At 38.8% G+C, this 15,026-nt stretch overlaps 1 protein-coding gene across 6 annotated transcripts in view; it reads right to left on the bottom strand.

Moving 5' to 3' along the window:
* The window catches only part of LARP1B (La ribonucleoprotein 1B), a 98,241-nt gene that overhangs the window by 47,443 nt on the left and 35,772 nt on the right, over window positions 1-15,026 (bottom strand). For all 6 annotated transcript variants that reach the window (XM_081303681.1, XM_081303677.1, XM_081303680.1 and 3 more), the window contains exon 11: window positions 14,447-14,803. In XM_081303681.1, coding sequence (XP_081159807.1) covers window positions 14,447-14,803 — 357 coding nt within the window. The remainder of the gene's footprint in view (window positions 1-14,446; window positions 14,804-15,026) is intronic.

A 15,026-nucleotide genomic window follows, 5' to 3' on the forward strand; every position in this document is an offset into this window, starting at 1 on the left:
TCAATAAAGATATCTCCAAACTAAACAACATTATAAATCAAATTGACCTAACAAACATCTACAGAATATTCCACCTCAAAACAGATGGATTTAACTTCTTTCAAACTGTGTATGGAACTTTTTCCAATATAAATCATATTCTCAGCCACCAAAGCAAATCTTAGCAAATGTAAAAAATTTGATATAACCCAATGTATCATATCATAATGAAATGAAAAATAACAGAAATGACATAAACACTGTGTCATTTCAATGGAGATTGAAAAATACTCTCTTAAATCAAGAATGGATCAAAGAAAAATAGAGAACAGAAATAAAAAAAATTCTTAGAAATGAATGAGAAAAAAGACACAACATATCAAAATCTCTGGGACCATATGAAAACAATTCTATGAGGAGAATTTATAGCATTGAGTGCATATGTTGAAAAATTAGAGCTGGGTACAGCGGTGCATGCCTGTAATCCTAGCAGCTCAGGAGGTTGAGGCAAGAGGATTGCAAGTTCAAAGCCAGCCTCAGCAACTCAGTGAGGCCCTAAGAAACTTAGCGAGACCCTGTCTCAAAATAAAAAATAAAAATGGGTGGGGATGTGGCTCAGATAAGGACCCCAGGTTTCAATCCCTGATACTATAAGGGGCAGGAGGAGAGGGAGAGAGGGAGGGATAGAAGGAGGCAGGGAGGGAGACATCACATATAAATAAGCTTATGTCCCATCTCAAGGCCTTAGAAAAAGAAGAACTAACACCCAAACCACTAGAAGACAGGTGATAATTAAGATCACAGACAAAATCAATAATATTGAGAATAAGAAAACAATACACAGGATCAATGCAACAAAGAGTTGCAAACCCCTTAGCCAAACTAACCAAAAGAAAGAGTGAGAAACAGCAAATCAATGAGATCAGAGGTAAAAAAGGAGACATCACCACAGACCCCTCCAAAATCCAGAGGATTATCAGATCCTATATTGAAAATTTATACTCCAATAAACTGGAAAATCTGAAAGACACTGACAAATTTCTAGACACAAATAACCTGCTCAAATTGAACTGGGAAGATATAGAAAACCTGAACAGAACAATATTAAGTAATGAAACTGAAACAGTAATTAAAAGCCTTCAAAAAGAGAAATGCCCAGGACCTGATAGATTCTCAGCTGAGTTCTACCAGATCTTTACAGAGGCACTAAAACCAGTCTTTCTCAACTATTCCATGACATTGAAAGGGAGGAAACACTCCCAAATACATTTTATGAAGCCAGTATAACCTGATATTAAAACCAGACAGAGATGCATCAAGAAAACTTTAAGAACAATATCCCTAATGAACACAGATGCAAAAATCCTCAATAAAATGTTAGCAAACCACATTCAGAAACATATCAAGTACATAATACACCATGATTAAGTGGGTTTCATTCCAGGCATGCAAGAGTGCTTCAACATACACAATTCAATAAATGTGACCTATCACTTAAACAGAATTAAGGACAAAAATCACATGATCATCTACATACATACAGGAAAGATCTGTGATAAAATCCAACACCTACTCATGTTAAAAATGCTAGAGAGGGGCTGGGGGCTGTAGCTCATTGGTAGAGCACTTGCCTAGCACTTGTGAGGCACTAGGTTTGATTCTTAGCACCACAATAAAAAATAAATAAATAAAATAAAGACATGCTGCCCATATACAACTATAAAAAAATTAAGAAAAAATACTGGAGAAGCAAGGGATCAAAGGAACAAATCTCAATACTGTCAAGGCCACTTATGACAATCCCAAAGCCAACACCATATCAAATAGAGAAAAATTTAAAAGAATTTCCACTCAATTCAGAAACAAGACAAGGCTGTGCACTCTCACCACTCTTACTCAATGTAGTCCTATGAACATCAGCCAGAACAATAGGCAAGAAAGGAAAATCAAAGAGACACAAATAGAAAAAGAAGTTAAACTATGTCTTTGCCACTGATATGATATATATCTAGACAATCCAAAAAACTCCAGAGCTTATAAATGAATTTAGCAAAGTAGCAGGATACAAGATCAATACCCACAAATCAATAGCCTTCCTATACTCTAGCAGTGATTCAGTTGAGGAAGAAATCAGGAAAATCATCCTTTTTACAATAATCTCAAAAACAAACAAAACCAAAACTTGGAAATTAATCTAACCACAGAGGTCAAAGACCTCTACAATAAAAATCAGACACTGAAGAAATAAAGTGAAGACCTTAGAAGATGAAAAGGCATCCCTTGTTCTTGGAGAGACAGAATCAATATTATCCAATTGGCCATACTGCCAAAAAAGCAATATAGAGATTCAATGCAATCTCCATCAAAATACCAATGACATTCTTCACAGAATTAGGAAAAAAAAAACCCATTGTTAAATTCATTTGGAAGAATAAAAGACCCAGAATAAGCCAGGCATGGTGGTACACACCTGTAACCCCAGCAGCTTGGGAGGTTAATGCAGGAGGATCATGAGTTCGAAGCCAGCCTCAGCAAAAGCAAGGCACTAAGCAACAGTGAGACCCTACCTCTAAAGAAAACAAAACAAAACAAAACAAAAAAAAATCAGGCTGGGAATGTGGCTCAGTGGTCAAATGCCCCTGAATTCAGTTCCTGGTACCCCACTTAAAAAAAAAAAAGACTCATAATAACCAAAGCAATACTAAACAAGAAAAGTGAAGCAGGAGCATCACAGTAACTGATCTGAATTCTTACTACATGAAGACCAATGGAATAGAACTGAAGACACAGAGACAAACACACAACCTATAGCCCATCTGATATTTGACAAAGGTGCCAAAAGTAGATTTTGGAGAAAAGACAGCCTTTTAACAAATTGCACTGGGAAAACTGGATGGCTGTATGTAGAAAAATGAAATTCGACTCCTCTTTCTCACCCTTGAACAAAAATCTCAATTCAAAGATTTAAGAATCAGACCTGAAACCTTAAAGCTGCTAGAAAAAAACACAGGGCCAACACTCCATCATATAGATGCTGTACAGTCTTCCTTAATAAGATCCCCAAAGCACACACACACAAAAAAAAACAAGAATAACAAGTAGGATGCCAAACTAAAAAGTTCCTGCCCAGCTATGGAAACAGAGCCTACAGAATTAGAAAATCTTGACCAGCTACTCCTCCAATAAGGAATTAATATCCAGAAAATACAAAGAACTCAAAAAGAAACAAATAACCCAACTATAAACAGGCAAAAGAATTAAACAGAAACTTCTCAATAGGAAAAAAAAAAAGAGGCCAATAAATATACAAAAAATGCTCAAAATTTCTAGCGATCAGGCAAAAGCAACAACAACAACAACAAAATACACTAAGGTTTCATCCCACTCCAGTTAGAATGGCAATTATAAAAAATATAAACCATAATAAATGCTGGTGAGTTTGTGGGGAGAAAGGAACACTTGTACATTGTTGGTGGGAATGCAGACCAGTACAACAGCTCTGGAAAGCAGTATGCAGAGACCTCAAAGACCTAGGGTTGGAATCACCATATGACCCAGTTATATCTCCTTGTTATTTTCCCCAAAGATCTAAAATCGGCATACTGCAGCTACAGAGCCATCTCAGTGTTTATAGCAGCTCAATTCACAACAGCTGAATTATGGAATCATCACAAGTTCCTGTCAATAGATAAATGGATTAAGAAGTTGTGGTATGTATGTATGTATGTGTGTGTGTGTGTGTGTGTGTGTGTATAAATATACATACACACACACACACATACACAATGCAGTTCTACTCAGCCATTTAAAAAAATTAAATTATGGCATTTTAAAAAGAATAAAATTATGGCATTTGATGGTAAATGGATGGATATTGAAAATATGCTAAGTGAAATTAGTCAAACTCAGAAACTCAAAGGTCGAATGTTTTCTCTCATACTCAGAAGCTAGAATAAAATAAAGAAAAGGGGGAGGGAAGGATAAGATATCAGAGCCAGGGGCTGGGGTTGTAGCTCAGCGGTAGAGGGCTTGCCTCGAATGTGTGGGGCACCAGGTTCGATCCTCAGAACCACATAAAAATAAATGAAGGTATTGTGTCCATCTCCAAACATATATATATATATATATATATATATATATATATATATATATATATATGATAATAGAACCAAATACAATAGATGAGCAAGAAGATGTCTAGTAGAGGAAGGAGAATGAAAGAGGGGAGGATGGAAGAAAAAAGGGGGGAGAAAAAATGGGGATCATGAACTGAAATTGATTTCCATGCATTTATGAGTTTGGGATGAACCCAACTACTATGTATAACCATAAAGCTCTAATAAAAAAATAAAATATATCAAAATTAAAATTAAAAAATGGTTATTTCATTATTTGGAATTTTTCCATCCAGTTTTGGAAATTTGTATCTTTTTCTAAAAATCTGCTATACATAAATGTTCAAATTTGACCCAAACCATCTTTCAAAATATCTACATGACCAGTAATATCATCTCCTACTTTTTCATATGAAGCATTCACTTTCCTCTTTTTTGTCCTAAGTTTCAGTCTCTTCAAAAAACTAAGCCCAGGGATGACTAAACCTCTATTGTGTGTTTGACACAATTCATTGGATTCTGCTACTTATTTTAAGCAGTGAGTTATTTAAGAATATATCATTGTTTCCAAGTACAGAGGGAATTATCACTTTACCTTCACATTTTTATTTTTAATCGCTAGCATAATTCCCCTAGTTGAAATTCACATTATAAACCAATATAGGTCAAAGAACCAGAGAAATGCTTAAGGGAACATATACTCTGCTGTTCCCAGACACAGAGATGTTTCTGGAATTATCCCTGTTTTATTGTCTAATTTGCCCTTATTTAATTAGAGTAAATTAAATCACTGTGAGTGTAGATTTGTTCTATTAATCTGATTCATATACCTAAAGCTTTTATATTAAGTACACTAATTTTTAAATTCTACCTTCCTGATGAACCTCAGCTCTTATAACATGACACATTTCAGCATTATTAATCCTCTCTGCCTCCAAGCCTTCTTTGTTAAATCTGTTCTAATATCAGTATATTTCTTTTGTCTTGTTTTGTTTGAGAGTGTTAGGATTTCAATTTTTTAAATTTAATTGGGTGAAGAAAGCATACAACTTTATCTTAACTTTTTAAAGCGTGCAGTTCAATAGTGTTAAGTATGCTCAGCTACAGATCTCTTCTACCTAGCAAAATGGAAACCCTCTACCTGTTCCACAGTGTCCCATTTTACCTTCCCCTCAGCTCCCAGTGATCACCTTTCATTTTGGTTCTATACATATCCCCACTTGAGAGATTTCGTAAGTGACCCCATGCAGTATTGGTCTTTTTCTGACAATTTCCCTTTCACAAAGTCCATCCAGTTCACCTGTGTAGCATAAGGCAGGCTTTCCTTCCTGTGTAGGCTGAAGGTTGAATAATAGTTTACCCTATTTACATACCACGTTTTGTTTCATCACCCATTGAAGGTCATCTGGATTACTTCCACCTCTTGATTATTGTGAATGCTGCTGCTATAAACAAGGATGTGTAAATTGCTCTTTTAGGTCCTTTCAATTATTTTGGATATATACATAGAATTGGAATGGCTTGATAACATAGTATTTCTGCTTGTTAACTTTTTTTCCTCCATAGCTTTTGTTTAATTTTCCACTTTGGGTACACCAATTTACATTCCCATCAACAGTGTATGGGATTCCAGATTCCCCACATTCTTTTAAACACTTAGTTTCAATAATAGACATTTGAATGGACAATATCATGATTTTCACTTGCACAACTGACCTGTATTTGTATACTTCGTGGTAAATTTGAGTATCTTTTCAAAAGCTTATAAACTCTTTTTTTGAGGGGTGCAGGGTGTTGGGGATCAAACCCAGAGCCAAAAGCATGCTAGGCAAGCACTGTACCACTAAGCTACATCTTCAGCAATTTTAAGATAAATGCTCTCATTGCCAAAGCTGGCCTCAAACTTGCAATCCTCCCATCTCAGCCTCCTAGGTAGCTGGGATTACAGGTGTGTACCACCAGGCCCAGCTCTAAACATTATTTTTTATATAATTTTTAAAGGACTGTGTATACGTGTCCTTTGCCCATTTTAGAAACTCATTATATTCTTATTATAGTTCCTTATAAATTTGGATGTTAATCTTTGATTACATGATTTTTACATATTCCCTAGATTGGGTTTTCACTGTCGATAGTACTCTTTCCCACATGTAAGTTTTAACTTTCATAATTCCAACCTGTCTGCCTATAACATGATTTTGATCCAAGAAACCACTGTTCAAACCAATTTTAGGAAGCTTTTCCCTTTTTTTTTTTTTTTTTGTAGTTTTCTAAAACTTTAGGTGATACAGTTAAGCCTTTAATCTGGTTTGGATTAATCTTCATAAATGCTGTGAAGTCAAGAGTCGAACTTAATTCTATTACATGTTAATACAAAGTCTTCCCAACACCATCTGAAGAAACTCCTTTCTTCATTGGCTGGTCTTGGAGCACTCGGTTAAAAAAAAAAAAAATCACCTGAGCACCAATATGAAGGGCTATTTCTTCTATTCATTGGTCCATATTTGTCTATATAGCAGTATCATGATGTTCTGATTACTAACTCTGTAGCATGTATTGAAATCAGGAAGTGTGAGGTCTCCAACTTTATTCTTTTTCAAGAATGTTTTAGCTATTTGAGGTACCATAAGATTTCATATGAACTTTAGGATGGGATTTTCTATTTCTTAAAAAAAAAAAAAAGAACGCTGTCTATATTTTGAGGAATCTACTGAATCTATAGATTGCTTTGGGTAGTATTGTCACACTAACAACATCGAGTCATTCATGAACATGGGATGCTCTTCCATTTATTTACTTATTTTTGAGACAAGATCTTACTGTCCTGTCTAGGCTGTCCTTGAACTTCTGGGCTCCACCAAACCTCCTTCTCCCAAGTAACTAGGATTACAAGTATGCCCCACCATACCCAGCTTATGTTTTTTTTTTAATGACTCCTTTAATAACATATATTTAATTTATGGCACAATTCACTGAAATGTAAAATTCATTCTTTTTTTTATATTGTTTTGCAGCCATTATCAAGCAATTTTAGAAAACAATGTCCATTAGCATCACTTCACACTTCCTCCCAACCACCCACCACAGACCCTAGCTGTTCAACCCAATTTTAGGAAGCTTTTCCCTTTTTTTTTTGGGGGGGGGGTGTTGGGGATCAAACCCAGAGCCAAAAGCATGCTAGGCAAGCACTGTACCACTAAGCTACGTCTTTAGTAATTTTAAGATAAATGCTCTCATTGCCGAAGCTGGCCTCAAACTTGCAATCCTTCCGTCTCAGCCTACACTGTGCACACAGATCTGGCTGTTCAGGACACCTCAAATAAATGGGCTCATACACTACGTGGTCCCTTATGGCTGGCCCCTCTCGCTTACTGCATGTTTTCACGATGTAGCGTCTTTCAGTACCTCATTACTTTTGATTGCCAAATATCCATTACATGGATGTACCTACCACATTCATCAGTTGTTGAAAATCTGAGTTTTCACTTTTTTTTATATGCTACAATGAACATCTGTGGACTCATTCTCCTGATGGGTACTTATACAGAGCAATTTTTCACAGGCTTATTGGCCTTACGTATATCTTCTTTGGAGAAATGTCTATTTAAGTTCTTTGTCCATTTTTAAAGTGAGTTATCTTATTGCATTGTCGTGATATATTCCAAATACAAGTCTTTTTTTTTTTTTTTTGGGTAACAGAACTGAACCCAGGGCCTTGTGCATGCAAGGCAAGCACTCTACCAACTGAGCTATATCCCCAGGCAAATTCAAGTCCTTTACCAGATGTATATTTGCAAGTATTTTTTCCTAATGTGTTTTTTTAAATATCTCATTTTTTAGAATAGTTCTGGGTTCATAGCAAAGCTGAACACAAAGCAGAGGATTCTCATCTAGCCCCTGCAGCCACACAAGAACCTCCTCCTCCGGCAGTAACCTGCGGTGCCAGAATGACGGTTACAGTGATGAACTTACTGACAGGGTACCACTCTCACAGTCCTCAGCTCACACTGGGGTTCACGCTTGGTGGTACACACTCTGGGCTTTTACAGCTGTGACACGTACACACCACTGCAGCTTCACAGAGAATACTTCCACTGCCCTAAAAATCCTCTCTGCTCTACCTATTCATCCCACTCCCCACAATCCCTGATCTTTTTACTGTCTTCATAGTTTTGACTTTTGGGGAATGCCATACTTCTGGAAACATACAGTAGGTATGTAGCATTTCTCAACTGGTTTTCTTAACTCAGTGATGAATGTAAGGCTCATCTGTATCTTTTCACAGCTTGATCTGCATTTGGTTGTCACTGTTCTGGTTTCCGGCTGTCCTAACACATATGTTACATCTCACTGCTGTTTTGATTTATGACTCCCTAATGACATAAGACATATTCTTATTTGCCATATGTTTAGCATCTTTTGACCATTTTTAAATTAGGTCAGTTGTTTTTGCATAGTCTTTGTATAGCTGCATATTTTTGCTATTTTCTCTCAGTCTTTGGCTTGTCTTCTCATTTTCTTTACAGTGCCTTATGTACATTTTTAAGTTTGATGAAGACCAGCTTATCGATCATCTTTTTCATAGATGATGCTTTGATTTGTACAGAAAGTTACATGAAGTCCAAGGTCTTTTATAGTCCAAGGATTTTTATAGTTCTGTATTTTACATTTAGGTCTACGATCCCCTTGTGTTAATTGTTGTGAATGGTGTGTCTCATCTAGATTGCATGTGGAAGTCCAGTTGTTCCAGCTCCATTTGTTGAGGATACTATCTTTTCTTCACTGTATTGCCTTTGTCAAAGATTAGTCAAGGGGCCTGGAGGTGTAGCTCAGTTTGGCAGAGCCAAAGCTTAGCAGGTGAAGGGCTGGCCTCGATCCTCAGCACCACAAAAACAATATGACAACAACATCAAAGAAGAATTCCATAATTTTTGCTCTAATGCTTAAATAAGTAGTTTGTTTTGAATTTTTTTTATATGATGTGAGTTGGGTCCAAGTTCTTTTTTTTTGCACATGGACCTCCAGTTGACTTCAGCACCACTTAATGAATCAACTACTCTTTCCCCACCAAATGGAATAGACACTTTAACAATCAGTTGAGAACAGACATATACTTTATTTTAAACCCTCAATTTTATTCCATTGATCTACAGGTTCATTTTTATACTAGTGCCACTGTCTTGGTCACTGTAGCTTTTTATTTTTAGTCAGTTTTGAAATCAGAAAGTATGAGTCCTTCACCTTTGCTTTTTTTGAAGGGATTTTCTGGGTCCCTCAATGTTCCATATGAACTTTAGATTGTCATTTGCTGCAATTAACATTCTGCTCTCTGGTCTTTTTGGCATGCCACATTTAAACCGCTGGTTGTACTTAACAAACTGCTACAATCTATTCACTGAAGCTAGTTTAAATATACAGTTTAAATATATCACCTTGTTTTTGTACTCTAGGCCCTACTGGCCTACCCTTCTTGCCTTTTCTTTTTGTTCTTTCTTCTATTTTCTCCCAGGGCTGGGCATGACCCCGGCCTTGCTCAAGCCAGAGTGCTCAGCCCTCTCTGTCGCCTTGTTCGTCCCGAGTCCTTCCTCTCTAATTTAAAGGTTATGTCCTCCATGGTTTTTTGTTTGTTTTTAAAATATATTTTAGCTGTAGATGCACACAATATCTTTATTTTATTCACTTATTTGTTTTATGTGTGCTGGGGATCGAACCCAGGGCCTTACATGTGTGAGGCAAGTGCTCTACCCCTGAACTACAACACCAGCCCCATGTCCGCCATGTTTATAAATGAGTGTGCTCCAAACTGAAGTGTGAACTTTATTAACTTTAAAAATAACCAATGCTCTTTTCCAGATGTAAAACCACCCATAGATACTTGATTCACTTACTGCTTTCTCTCAGTATGTTATTAAATCTGTAAGACAAAACTACTATCTTACACATTAACAATTCATTTAGGCTTACTCACATTTATCACTTGTTTTGTTCTGCTGTCCTTTCTGAATCTCTGGCAGCTGGAATAATGTGGTTTTTTTTTAAGTATTGGGGATTGAACCCAGGGACCTGCACATACTAGGCAGGCTCTTTAACACTGAGCTGCATCCCCAGGCCCTTTTTATTTTTTATTTATTTTTAAAATATTCTTTAGTTGTTCATGGGGCCTTTATTTTGCTTATTTATATGTGGTGCTGAGAATCAAACCCAGTGCCTCACACGTGCTAGGCAAGCGTCCTACCACTGAGCCAAACCCCAGCCCCTTTGAGACAGAGTCTTACTGAGTTGCCAAGGTAGGCCTTAAACTTGTGATCCTCTTGCCTCAGCCTCCCCAGTTACTAGAATCACAGGCGTGTGCCACTGTGTCTGGTGATTGTGCTACCTTCTGTACTTTGTTTAATGAGACGCTGCTGGTGAAAAATTTTTTTATTGTGCCTTCTTGCTTAAAAGATATTTTGCAAGGAATACAATTATAGGTAGAGTTATTTGCCCTGGGCACAGTAAGGTTATAATTCCATTGTGTTTGCCTCATCTGTTACTGTTGAGAAGTCAGAGGGCAGGCTGGGGATATAGCTCGGTTGACAGAGTGCTTGCCTCAGATGCATATGGCCCTGGATTCAATCCTCAACACCACCAAAAAGAAGAAAAAACAGAAGTCAGGGGTCCACCCTCTGGTGACTCTCCTTTTTCTCCCCAGGGAGGGCTTCAGCGTACTTGTAGTAGTCTCCTCAGTTCTGAACAGGCCCTATTTGTCACCTCTTAAAATACCAACTCTGCCCCATTCTCTTTCTTCCCTCCTTCTGAAGCTCTTAACTAGGTGTGCATTCTAGACCTTTTCTCTCACTCACCATTTTAAGTTCATTTTTTGCTTACCTTTTCAAATATAAAAGGTTTTTATAATAAAACCTACTCTACGTTCCCTTATACAAGTGATCTGAAACTTACCAAACAACTGCCAAGACTGTGTAGATCCTTCTGTACTGTCTTTTCATATATTCTCCTTGTCCTTCTTTGCTCTCTACTTCCAGAAATTCTATGGCTTTTCTTGGAATTTCTTCTTCTCTGCACATTCCTGTTTCCTTCAATACGGTAAACATGGTACTCCTACATTCTGTTTAGTAATTCACTATCTCACTTATGTTAACGTCTGATTCTGCGAGCTGTTATTTTTGCTCATTTTCACGTGTGGTATTTCACATCCTTGTTTTTTAACTTTGTGAGCTGTCACTTTCTTTATAAAATAACTTGAGTAAATACCTCCTAGTCTAGGATGAAGGTGAATGTTTTCAAAACAGATCTACGTTTGCATATGGCAGGTTTCTAAGGAACTTAGAGGCTACAATCACTGTGACTTTACTGCAGTGTGCATTCTGGTTGTATGATGAGTTTCTAATTCAATTATTTTCCTCCCTGTTCTGCTCAGCACAATCAAGGAAATATCCTTTAAAGTTCCCTGGGAGAACCAGTGGAAACGCACATGAACTTCTCCTTCTCTGACAGTGTGTTCCTTTGGGCACTAATTTAAACCAAGGCTCCCATTGGAATCCCTGACCTTGGGCACTTCTGCAAAGCTACTAGCTCAAGTCCCACAGTGGCTTTCACGGCAGAACTGGTCTGAGTATAATACCTTACCTTACAGATCCTTGGAGATTCTAAGTAGATGCTTCTGTTAGATGGCCATTTTAGTTGTCTTAGGCAGTAAGGGACGTGTCAGAAACAGCCTATACCCAGTCTTTGGTCTAGTTCAACACAGCTCTGGACACATTACAGCTGCCCATCAGTCTGGCTTTCTTAGATTCCTGTCCAGTTCAGCCCACCCAGTTTCTGACGTGCCTGATTATCTTCTCCTCCGGAAGCTGGCTTGAGGCTTCCACAACACACTTCCTTGTATACCCCCTTCAGGGCTCAGATCCAGGAGGGTTCTCGACATCCTCTGCCACCAGTGTACCTTCAGCTACCAACATCTATCCCCTCGATGGCTAGCTTCCTGAGAACCTCCCACCAGTACTTCTTCTGGCTACCAATTCCCCATGCAATCCATTCACTGGTCCAGCAACCCAGAGGTCTGCTAAAAACAAAAACTGGGTCACAAACCACTGCCTCGTGAAAAACCCTGCCTTGAACTTGAGATAAATTCCACACTGTTTAGCACAGCCCATCCTAGTGTGGTCTAACTCCTACCAATAGGGCCACAATCAACTTCTGTATCAACTATAGACAACTGACTTCTCGTGTCTAAAGTTGCCCAGTCCTTCCCAGTGGGGACCAGGACACTTACTGCGCCCTCTTCCTGGAATACTGTTTCCCACCAAGCATAGTTAATCCTTCGCACACCTCAGGTGCACCATCACGTAACTCTCAAGATTCCCTGACTACCAGGTAATCTACTGGTTTTTCCTTTAGAAAATGCATTATGATTTGTGAGTTTATTTTACTGTCCACTCCCCAATTATTGGCAAGTTCTAGGTGTGTAGAGAGACTCTTTGTTTCTTTTCACTCCGTCCCCCAGCACCACACTGCCCATGGAACACGGTAGGTCTTCAGTCAATGTGTACGTTAAATGGCCGAGTTCCTCCCTTCTAAAGAGACTCACTAGGAAAGTGAAAGTCTGATCAGAAGTTACATGTTCAGCACAGAATCAGAACCAAGGAGAGTGAGTTAAATGATTGAAATGCAAGTAAGAATCAGGTCAAGATGAGACACATCTGCGAACATACCCATGAGGCTTAAAGCTATATAGTTAAGATTACTTTCCCCTGGTCATTTAATGGACAAGGTCAGCACCTGCCTCAGTATCACCTAATGCTTAACTTTACCATCTACTCCTCAGTTAAAAGACATAAATAACTGCCTATGAGTGCCACGTTTCTCAACTTGGCTTGCAAGACTGCTAATGGAATTCCGAAAATATTTTCCCACAGAACCACTAGTATGCAGTAGGTTCCTTTGATTAGTGCATAATGTCTCACCCATAATTCATTTGTCACTTTAACAAATAAGAATTGAGCAGTATTTGTGCCAGAAACTGTTTTAGCCCTAGAGATATTAGTAAACAAAATAAACTAAAAAGCCTAGCTTCGTGGATCTTATTGCCATGTGCTCAAACAGAAAAGCAGAAACAAACCAGGATGGTACACAGGAACTCAAGTTAGGATGAAAAGCCAGGCAATGCAGAGAAGGGAGGAGTAGAGGGAGCCCATTTTTAACCCTATTATTTAGCAGAATTTATTACATCTCTGCTCCAAAAGGGATTTGAGATAGACCTTACCCCTAGAACCAAAGTCTCATGAATCAAATAGTGATATGTACACAGGCAAGACCTTCAACCCTGAACTTCACGAAGCACGGGCAGAGACTGTTGAGGCTCTAAGTCACTTGACATATTCAGCTTGAGAGAGGGTGTTCAAAAGGGCTGTGGCTGGAGAAGAGGCGGGAAATGGGGGCCCCCGACTTGAAGCCCAGGGACAGCAGGCCAGTCCACGCCACCACGGCCCGCTCTCCTTGGACAACCACAACTGTTACCATAATCACTTTCCTAGTAGGACATGCTGCTCAACTTTCCCTCCTTCTATCCCCACAACAAATACTTAGCCATGGGGCTTTTTTGATAGCTTTAAGGGCAAAAGGTGATCCTATTTTTATTCTTACCTGTACCATTGGAAGAAACAGCTGTGCCTAGTGAACTGCTCTGGCTCACTCTTATAATTTACCTTAACACCTACATGGAGGCCGGGACATGGGGTGAAGGGCAAGACAAAAACTGGATCAAGGCTTCAAGTTGTGTCCCTAGCAGCATGGGACGGACTGGACAAAGAGGCCGCTGTCCAGCTCAGTCCTCCACAGCTGGTCCACACCAGCTCAGTGCGCATACCTTAGGGTAGGCAGAGGGAGCCGAGCCTGAACACAGCCCTCCCATGACTGCCAGCTCTCATGGCGGGCGGGGAGGGAGGAGCAAGCAAGCTAAGCCTTCCTTACTGGGGCTCAGTGGTCTAGCGCTTGCCTAGCACAGGTGAGGCCCTGGACTTGATCCCAGCAAGGGGGAAAAAGACCTGGCTTAATAACTTCAGTTTTTAATTCCTTCAAATGAGAAGGAGCCTTCTTCTTATTTTCACCTGAAAAAAGCAAGGGTTTTAGTGAGTGCTGATACTTTTTGTAAGTACAGTATTCATTACACTGTCATTTTAAAGTATTCGTCAGATTATGACTATCAAATATATATCCAGGAATTTTTCAAATACAATATAATTTATTTACATTCAAAATTTCATAAAATAAAACCTCAATTTTAAGAAAACATAGGCAGCAACACACAATCAAGACAAACTACCAACAGAAGGACACTGGCCGGAAGTCATTACCTGTGCGACAGCGGGTGTGTTTCCACCTTGCTCCGTCCACAGGTCCTGCTCATAACGGTACAAGCCATCATTGATCACTTTGGCAAGCTCCAAGGTGATGCTCGCCCTAGCCGGGGCGCTGCCTGTCCGATCTCCTCCAGGATGTTTTCTCATGTGAGGCGGCGTCTGAGTCACGATCAAAATCTTATTCAAATCTTGGTCGTTAATTTCATAATCTGAATCGTTATCAGACCAATCAGTAATTGTGTTTTTTCGTTCTTCTATTTGTTCGATTTCCTCATCAAATAAGAAATCCAGTTCTTCTGCTTCTGGAAGATACAGTTGATCTGATGCCTCCTCAGGTACAGGTGTTGATTCCTGAAGGAAGAAATTGGTATTTAATATAAAAATTGCCCCATCAACTTTGAAAATAAACACCATCTGGAAGTGGTATAAGAAAAATCAATGCTGGGTGGAACGGCTGTTTGGTTAGCATTGTACTTGGCCCACAACAAACATTTAATATGCACAAGCTACCTCTGCAGCCACACAACCAGGAGCTGTCTTCAGGTCTCTTACTTACACACACACACACACACAT

The sequence above is a fragment of the Spermophilus citellus genome, assembly GCF_964194105.1.
Source record: "Spermophilus citellus genome assembly, chromosome: 8".
NCBI classification, from domain to species: Eukaryota; Metazoa; Chordata; class Mammalia; order Rodentia; family Sciuridae; genus Spermophilus; species Spermophilus citellus.